The 9,564-nt window shown below is 35.7% G+C and overlaps 1 protein-coding gene across 1 annotated transcript; it reads right to left on the bottom strand.

The window, feature by feature from the left end:
• Positions 1–5,538: 5,538 nt before the first annotated feature.
• On the bottom strand, positions 5,539–7,515 carry LOC141594406 (V-type proton ATPase subunit G 1-like). Its single transcript, XM_074414457.1, has 4 exons — positions 7,426–7,515; positions 6,736–6,871; positions 6,547–6,647; positions 5,539–6,018 (listed from the first exon to the last, which is right to left on the bottom strand). The coding sequence occupies exons 2-4, from the start codon at positions 6,821–6,823 to the stop codon at positions 5,875–5,877; spliced, it is 333 nt and encodes a 110-aa protein (XP_074270558.1). The 5' UTR covers positions 6,824–6,871; positions 7,426–7,515; the 3' UTR covers positions 5,539–5,874.
• Positions 7,516–9,564: the final 2,049 nt, after the last annotated feature.

Raw genomic sequence — 9,564 nt, forward strand, 5'->3', positions numbered from 1 at the left:
ATGTTAAAACACCCTTTGAAGGCTTTCAATGGGTCAGCTTTTGCTAACATTGAAACCTCTACTAGGATTACCAGGCTTCATCTGTATAGTGTTCAGGAGATATTACATTCTGAACCTCTTAATCTGGTGATTCAGGAGGAGGAGAAAGCAGCAGCTCAGTGCTACAGGGACTTGGTGTAACACCCCGTAAATTTGAAGACCTTTATTATATTTTAAAAGTAATATTTTAATCCATTTTAATTTAATATTAATTTATTTGAAATAATAATAATTTGATAAAATATAATTTTTTTTAGTTTGAAGTAATGTAATCACTTTTGATAGTTTAGAAATGTTTAAAAGTAATTTAAACTATATTTAAACCTTTTACTTTGATAAAATAGATTTATGATAAAAGTCGTAATATTGGGATTTTCCCATTTCTTACGGTCGTTGGCTAAACGAGTTTGGATATTGGGCATATGAGTACTTAATCTTTTAGTAAAATCGTGTTTAAGAACTTTAATATTCTCGGAAATCGCGTTCGACGAATATTTCTAATTACCGTCGAAACAAACCCAAAACGTAAACAATTGACCCACCTCCCCTCCATTTGGACCGGCCACCCCTCCTCCTTTTGCCTCCTCTTTCAACTTTCATTTCCTCCATTCTCAATCTATCTCCTCCTTCTCTCAAACACCAAAAATCTACCAAAGATCCTCCTTACAAACCCTAAATCCTTCATAAATCCTTCATTTCTCCACCAATTTGCATAAAACTTATATATTTGGAATCCTCTCTTCAATCCTCATCTACTAGTAAGCTTTATTTTCATTTCCCCCAATTTCGTTTCGGGTCTTATCTTTTTAGGGTTTCGAATTTAAGCTTAATAATTGTGTTTTTGTTGTTCTTATAGGTGAAGAATTTGAAGATGAGTTAGGTGACTCATATGTCGTTGAAGATGAAGAATAATTTTGGGTTTTAGAAGCTTTCTCAAGTTATTACTTGTCTCTTTGCTAGCTTAAGGTAACTATTCCGAGTTACTCGACGATTTAATGTCACATTAGTGTTATTTATGATGTGTTGGATGCTTATGTGATTAATAACATGTTAACTTTAATTTTCACATGAATTGTTGTTGTTAAAGTTTGTTAAATATGTTCTTTTTCACATGTTTAAGTGTTAAAACGGAATGAATATTGTTGATTGTTGCTTGAGACGGTATTAAATTGAGCTTGAAACGGATTTTGGTGGGAAAAGGGAAAAAGGGGGAAAAACCGCCCAAAACAGCCCGGAAAAGGGCGCGGCTGACCCGGTAGGCCTGGTGGGTCCGGCCTGGATTTTGACCCGTCACTTTGGGTCGGGTCTTGGGTCTATTGTTTGATGTTTTAGGCATATGGTTCATGTTTTGAAGTATGTTGGTATTTTGGCATGTAGGAAATTGTTTAAGCTAATATTTCCGTTGAATTGGTTATTTTATAAGTTGGCATATTTTCTCTATGTCAATAGTTTTCACATGATAGAAATTGGAAATGGCATGAGAATGATATTGTGATGAATTTTGTGATTTGGGCCAAAGTAAGCCAAGACTCTGAGCTGGGCCAATTTGACCAAATGAGTTTGGTCAAGCTAGGTTTGAACCGGTCAGCCTCGATTTGACCGATGACCCGTCGCGGGACTAGGGTCGAGGATTTGTCTTTGAGTATGATTGTCTTTTCATATGTTGGTTGTTGGATGAATTGGTTGCCTATTACTTGAGTCTTCTTGTCTTGTTGCCATTTTAGCTTGTTCTCATGGATTATGGTACTGTTGGTTAGCTGGAATTTGGATTATTATTGATATTGGAGATATTGTTGGATTGTCAGCTGAATATGCTCTTGCGTAGCCTTTCATATGCTAGGGTGTGTATGATCATTTGTGTGTGCAAGTTTGGACTATTTGCCCCTCTTATGGTTAATTGGGTGTCCCACTTGTCTTGTGTGGCGTGGGCTAAAGTATTCAAGCTGGGACTAGGTCCTAGGTGAGTATTTCGGCCTCGTCATAGATAGGCCATTATAGTCTTTGACGAGTATATGTTCATCGCTTAATAGCCTTTGTGTCTTAGCTTGGTGGGTTTATATCCAAGTTAGGGTATGACTTCTTGACGTACTCTTAGAAGTATGTAGTCAGCTTAAGTACTAGCCAGCCCTTTGGAGGACTCCTTAGGGGTACTCATGTGTTGTTATCATGGGTCTTGGATGCGGTAGTTTTCCGCATGTCGCTAGGTCTGCGCAGGTTTAGGACTAGGGTGTTTACCTTACCTCGTGGTATAGACTCGAGTTACAGAGTGACTATTGACTGTACTAAGAACTTATGCCTGTCTCTAGATATATTGTCCTTTCTTGTTTGATGATTCTATGAATCATAGAAGATGAGATGCAAGCCAGCTATGGTTGATAGAGTTTGGATTCCCGGATGTTATGTGATTCACATGATAGTGTAGTATGAGTCGGTCTAGTATTCACATGCTAGGACTATGTGTTGTTATATTGTTGTTCACATGATAAGCACGATTGTCTAGCCTCTATATGCTAAGGCTATGTGTTATTCATATTCATATTTTTTTATGTTTACATGTTATATTAATTATGACATTTCGTGGCTGGGAGAACTCGGAGTTACTCCCCACTGACTGTGGCTTTCGTATTTGTATAAAATGCGATCGACAGGTATGGTGATGCTTATATGGGGTTCATGGACGAGCTAGCGAGCAAAGTAACCTTGGGACTTACTTAGATTTGGTTTATTTTATAGAGACTCTTATACGAGTTTTTATGTCACATACATTTTAGGGACATATGTCTCCCTCTTTACATTTGGTTGTATAACTTTGCTATTCGCGACTTTAGCGATGGTTATGTTTTGAAACTTTTATTTAGACCTTGTATGTTTTGACACCTTTTAATTTGGATATCTTTATAACAGCTTCAGGTTTTAAAAATTACAGATTTTTACCCAAATGAACCTATTACAAATATATCCATGTAGTTTTATTCTAGAATTACGTGTTTACTTTTCCGCAATGAATGAGGGTGTCACACTTGGAGAATGCTAGAAGAAGTTTTATGACTCAAAAAGCTAAGGCTCAATGGATGCAGGATGGGGATGACAATACAAGCTACTTCCATAGTATCATTAAGGCAAGAAGAATGAGTAACAAGGTCATGGCTATCCAAGATATGGCTGGTCAACAGTGTACTACTATTCCTGATATTGAAGTGGCCTTCACTGAATATTATAAGGCCTTATTGGGGTCCAACAAACCTGTTAGGAGGATTCATGTGCCTACTGTGAGGGAAGGGAATGTGGTGAGTAATGAGTAAGGTTTGGAGATGGTTACGGAGGTTACAGATGAGGAAATTCAGATGGCTTTGAACTCTATTCCTGCCACCAAATCTCCTGGCCCAGATGGGTACAATTCACAGTTTTATAGGGATGCATCAGATATCACTGGGGGAAATATTGTGGAGGCTGTTCAAGAGTTTTTCCATTCTGGGCAATTGCTTAGACAGGTGAACTCCACTACCCTTACTTTGATTCCTAAAAAAGCTAGACTTGTTACAGTTGCTGATTTTAGGCCAATTGCATGCTACAATGTGTTGTATAAAATAATTTCTATGGTAATTTGTAATAGGCTTGCTAAAGTGTTACCTAATATTGTGAGTGAGACATAGAGTGCCTTCATTAAGGGTAGGGACATAGTAGATAACATTCTAATCTGCCATGACCCGGTTAGGCTATATAAGTGGAAAGCCTGTTCTCCTAGAAGTATAATAAAGATTGATCTAAAAAAAGCGTATGATTCAGTGGAATGAAGCTTCATTGATCAAATGTTGAGAGCTCTTAAGTTCCCTGTGAAAATGGTCAATTGGATTATGGCTTGTGTGACCACTCCATGGTACACCATCTCCCTTAATGGTTCCTGTTTTGGGTACTTCCCTGGCAAGAGAGGGATTAGGTAGGGGGACCCCTTATCCCCACTTTTTTTTACTATTTGTATGGAGTATCTAAGTAGAGTGATTGATGAGGTCACTGGTAGGGTTGAATTCAATTTTCACCCTCTATGCAGCCCCTTAAAGTTGACCTACCTTTGTTTTACTGATGACCTTTTGATGTTTAGTAGAGGTGACAGAACTTCTATTAAGGTGTTGTTGAGGGTTTTTCTACCTTCTCTAGATCCTCTGGTTTAGAAATGAACATTGAGAAATCTGACATATATTTTAATGGCATGGAGCAAGGAGAGGTGGATTACATACTCAAGATTTCTTGTTTTAAAGCTGGAGTATTCCCATTTAGATATTTGGAGATACCGATCTCTCATAAAAGGATGGGTATTAGTGACTTCACCATCAGATTAGTTAAGAAAGTGGTGGCTAGAATAAGGAGTTGTGGGGCTAAGAAGCTGAGCTATGCTGGGAGGCTTGTCCTCATTAAAGCTGTTCTGACTCAATTACATACTTGTTGGACAAGAATTTTTGTTATTCCTCTTACTCTGATTGATAGAATAGAAGGGATATGTAGGAATTATTTATGGTCTGGGTCTGATCAGTATTTGAAAACTCCTTCTGTAAAATGGGAAAATATTTGCAAGGAGAAGAGACATGGTGGATTGGGCATTACTGATTCCAGAATCTGGAACACTGCTATGATTGGTAAGTATACTAGCTGGCTGACAATGAAGAGTGACCATCTCTGGCTCAGATGGGTGTGTCATGTATATATGAAAGGGAAGGATTGGAGTGAGTACAAACCAACTACTAACACTAGTTGGACCTGGCATAAAATTTGTCAAGTTAAGGAAAGAATGAAAGTTGGGGTTACTAATGGGAACTGGACTGCAACTCAGGGAAGGTACATGGTTTCCAGTGGTTACAAATGGCTTTTGGGGCAGCAGCAACCTGTGCAGTGGTATCCAATTATCTGGAGCAGGACCATTATTCCTAGACATGCTTTTATTGGTTTGCTTTTATTGTGTCGTGCGAAGTACATGATACTGCCTAGTAATATATAAGGAAAATACTCCGTATTTTAGAGTTTGAAACAACATTGCCGCCAAATACTAACGCCTCAAATATTATGTTGGCATTTATACGACTTGCAAACTATGATCAAGACGGTTATGGTAAGGGCTAATATTTGGAATATGGTCTCATAATTCCATTTGGTCGGCCTACACGTGAAGACCAAGACTCCCAAAATCTTTGAGATTGTTTCTATTTACCATTTGTATACAGTGTCTCAGTGATACGTCCTCTATTCAACACTAAATACTGCATTTGCTTTTTATACGTATGTCACATGCTGCAAAATTTATTTAATACACATTAACATAATTATAAGAATTTGATATTCTCATTGTACTCACAAAGATAAATTAATCAATATTCCACATAATTGTATTTTCACTAATATATTACAAAAAACTCTAAAGATTTTATAACCTCGTGAATAACGTTCAAAAGTAAATAGAGTATTAATCTCTATTATTTTTCTCACTGCCTTATTGGATAACCTAAAGGATTTGCAAAATAGAAACCAATTACAATTAATAAAATGACATTGTCTAATGCTGAAAAGTTCAACAAAGAATCAAAACTCTACTTACAAAAATCTAGTTTTGCAAAAAGTAGTTAATCCCACATCAAATTTACATTAATATGTGATTAAATCAACAAAACAAAAGAACATGACCAGAATTGTGCAACAAAATGTCACAACTTCCTCACCTTAACTATTTGTGTCTACTAAAGAAGCAACAATTTCGTTAAGAGGGATTAGCACTAATTTCAAGGTAAGCAAATGTGGTTATTGGAATAAAAGTAACATTGTTTCAGAAAAGCGACCTAAATTTTAGGTTCAGCTCTTAATAGTTGTGACATACTTGAGAAGCAAACCGACAACGTCTGGAGTAACCCTCGAAGCTGAGTCCTTAAGCTTCTGAATCTTCTCTTGCGTTTCATTTTCAAGCCGTTTCACCGTTGATCCCGATTGCCCACTTGACTATATAAGTTTGTCACATATGCCCTTGGGCAAGTTAGTCATTACGAATAAAATCGAGTCTTCTATACAGAAAAGTCCATTTCAGAACCCACATCCGAACATAAAATTTCTGAACTAAACCTATTAATGATACATATTACGTTCATCCCTGAAAACAATCAAGTCCAACACATTAACTCTTCTTGATTTTGTAGACGTTGTCAGGTGATAAAAAATAGACTTAAGGAAAATAACATGCTAAGTGATGTTTTAGTTGAGGTTTTAGATCAATGTTGAGTTTGTAGCAGTGATTCGATAAGAATGGGGCCGATTTCAGATAATATGATCAAATACAAAAGTTCAAAACCAAATCATTACCCTGCAAATTGGTCATTAGGAGAAGTACATCATTTGACTTTAATCTAATAGTATCAATCCAAGAGTCGAAAAAAAGATAATATAATAGTTTTTTGTGGAGTCGTTTTACACAGACAAATAGGAAAACGAATATTAAAGAAGAAAAACCAGCATTTTGTGAAGAAAGTATACCTCAGAAATTTTGTTCTGATATTCCTTCTCTAATTGGGAGCGAAAATGCATAATTTCCCGATCGGCTTCATCTTTAGCTTGCTTTAACCTTTGCATCTTCACTACAAATCCACAAATTAGACTAACTACTAATTAAATATTCAATAATTACACAGTACATTAACAATAAAGTTGTTTTTAAGAAGTTACAATTTCTAGCATTGGTAACAATCTGTTGCGCCTCTTGTTCTGCAGCTAACAACATTTGAATGCCTTCTTGTCCCTTGAACGAATCCATCTTTTCCCACGTTTATTTAGCTTACTTCAATATAAATTTTCTGAAATACTTTATAATAATATTAACGTCAGGACCATTTATGTATGATTGTAATTTATAATGCATAAGTCGTAAAAATCAATGCATATAGTAACGGATCTTGAACAAAAGTAAGAGTTTGAGCCTCGATCTAAAATTCTAAACATTATGTCTCCAACACATCCAAATGTTCAACAAATACAAATTTATCTACACTAACATGTGGTCACCAAATTTTATATGAGACACTGTAGCAAACATTTTATGACTACGTTGTTATTGTTATCCGTCTAAACAAGATTTACTAATTGAATAAAAGAGTTTGTAAAGAGCGGCCGCTATCTTGACAACAAAATTATCCATTAGTTAAATTTTAAAATTATAATTTCCCCAAAGCGTTAATATTGACCTATACAATTCTATATTATGAAATTATTAATGATTAGCGATCAAGAACATTGAAAAAAAAATTAAATGAAGTTATTAGTTACGAAATATTAAAACTAAAATTAAAATTGCTTGATATTTCCTAATTTCTTTTTTTTTTGCTATAACATCTTACTGTGCAAGTACGGGGAACTCACCTGATGCAATTTGAAGGATCTTAGATACAAAGTTTGTTTGTTTTCAATTTGTAATGCGCACACATGAGAAGATTAATATTTGAGGTTTGTGCATGTTTTGCGGATGATTTTTCTTTATAAAGCAACAACCAAATTACTAATGTGGCAATCACCCCGTCAAACAGGAACTTTTTCAAAGAACATTTTTTCGGGAGTAACAGGTAAGACAAGGACCTATACTTTGGATAATTTTACAGTTAAGGACCCAAACTTTCAAATTATCCAGATAAGGACCTGACATCGTTTGCCGTTAAACTTCCGTTAGCATTCATAGCATTCAAAAAATCAAAATTACTTTCCTCTTTGTTTTGGGTCCATTCGACTACAGCACTATCATTGTCAACCATCACTAATAACAATCTTATCGCCATCGAACGAATGATATTGTATTTATGCTACGGAGGAAGTGAGAACGAAGGAAATATTTTCCGCTTTTTTGGTTTTGTTTAAATGTTTTATCCCTTGTATCACTATGAAGTTTCTAAGTTTTACTTCCCTTTGCACAAAATTTACTAGGTTGTTTTTTTTTTTCAATCTCATAAGCACGGTTAATTTGAAAAAAAAATAGGGTGTTCACTGTTCAGACACTCGTGTAACCATAGGATATCGCTCGATAGATGACTTTTATCGTCAGTTAAAATTCTCCAACAAGGGTATTTTTTTTGAAAAATCACCGCATTCGGAATTTGTTGTCGTGTATTTTGGAGAGTTAAAGTTTTGTTTTTTTGACACAATTAAAGAAGAGGTGATAATAGAGCTAAAATCGGATCGTCTACAGCCCTAGGTGATAATAAGAAAAATCCTTAATTAATAACAAAAATTGTGTAAAGGGCTAAAGGCTCTAAATTAACTTTAATGAAGATAAATATTTATGATTAAAGATGGTGACAACTGACAACGTAGGTGTTGAAGTCAAATTGACTGTAAAACAAGGAGAACTGCTTCGATTAGCAAACAAGATGAGTCAAGAAATAAATTCAAACATGCATATTAACGGAAGTTTAACGGCAAATGCTTTCAAGTCCTTAACTGGACAATGTGAATGTTCGGGTCCTTAACTGAAAAATTATTCAAAATATAGGTCCTTGTCTTACCTATTACTCATTTTTTCGGGGAAAAAACTGTCTTCTTAACACTATTGCAACGTTGAAATTGATGCTAACAACATTAATAAATACTCAAATATTTATCTGGTTTATCTTTTATCAACTTTTCAATAATTTATAAAATATTGAAAATGATTTGGTAACATATATTCATAACATTATCATATAAATAACTTAAATAGCTGATTTAATTCATAACTATAAATCTGAATAAATCGACATATCAATCAATTTTTTTTTTTTTTTGGTAAATGGCAAGTAGATTAATAATGAGGCCAATTACATCATAAATGGTTCTGGCTTTACTAGCCATACAACTCGATGACCTCCTACAGGCTACACTGATACAAAAACAATGAAGAAAAACATTACAAACTGATAAAACCCAAATCAAGGTCCACTAATAAGACGCTGCCAAAAAGTGTCTTTGCTGGTTGTTACACCCACATTTCGAGCAAGAAACTTTCGAGCAACATATTGTATAACCTGGGCAGTAAGAAGGGAGGGGAGAGCAACCTTCATGGCCAAATCCCATTCTAATCATTCTATCTCTAATGAGTAGTCTCTCTAACGTGGAAGCCCAAAAAATAAATGCCGATTGTGGAGCATTTGCCGAATACATGTCTCCAGCCATTCAGGCAACCCCATGATATGTGATTCTCAGTCAATTGTATCCATCCTGCACTTTGTATTCATTTGGTGTCAAGTGTAATACTACGGTTTTATGTGATGTTGGGTACTCTACCGAGTAAGGTTTACTCAGTCGAGTAAGTGAGTTTTGCGTAAGAAACAATGTTCTGTCTGATGAGTACTCGATCGAATAAGGGCAACTCGGTCGAGTAAGTCACTTACTCGATCGAGTAATTCGGGTTTTACGTAGACCTGGCAAAATCAACCCGACCCGATTGACCCGACCCGAAAAGGATGACCCGAGACCCGAAATCGACCCGAATTGCTGAACCCGAATGACACCCGAAGCCCGAAGTGACCCGAC

Source organism: Silene latifolia, chromosome 8 (genome assembly GCF_048544455.1).
Source record: "Silene latifolia isolate original U9 population chromosome 8, ASM4854445v1, whole genome shotgun sequence".
NCBI classification, from domain to species: domain Eukaryota; kingdom Viridiplantae; phylum Streptophyta; class Magnoliopsida; order Caryophyllales; family Caryophyllaceae; genus Silene; species Silene latifolia.

Coding starts and splice junctions, on each gene's coding strand:
- LOC141594406 (XM_074414457.1), bottom strand. CDS start 6,823: ATGGATTCGTTCAAGGGACAAGAAGGCATTCAAATGTTGTTAGCTGCA. Junction 6,648..6,735: donor TGTTACCAATGCTAGAAATT/GTAACTTCTTAA, acceptor GTGGATTTGTAG/TGAAGATGCAAAGGTTAAAG. Junction 6,019..6,546: donor ATCAGAACAAAATTTCTGAG/GTATACTTTCTT, acceptor AAACTTATATAG/TCAAGTGGGCAATCGGGATC.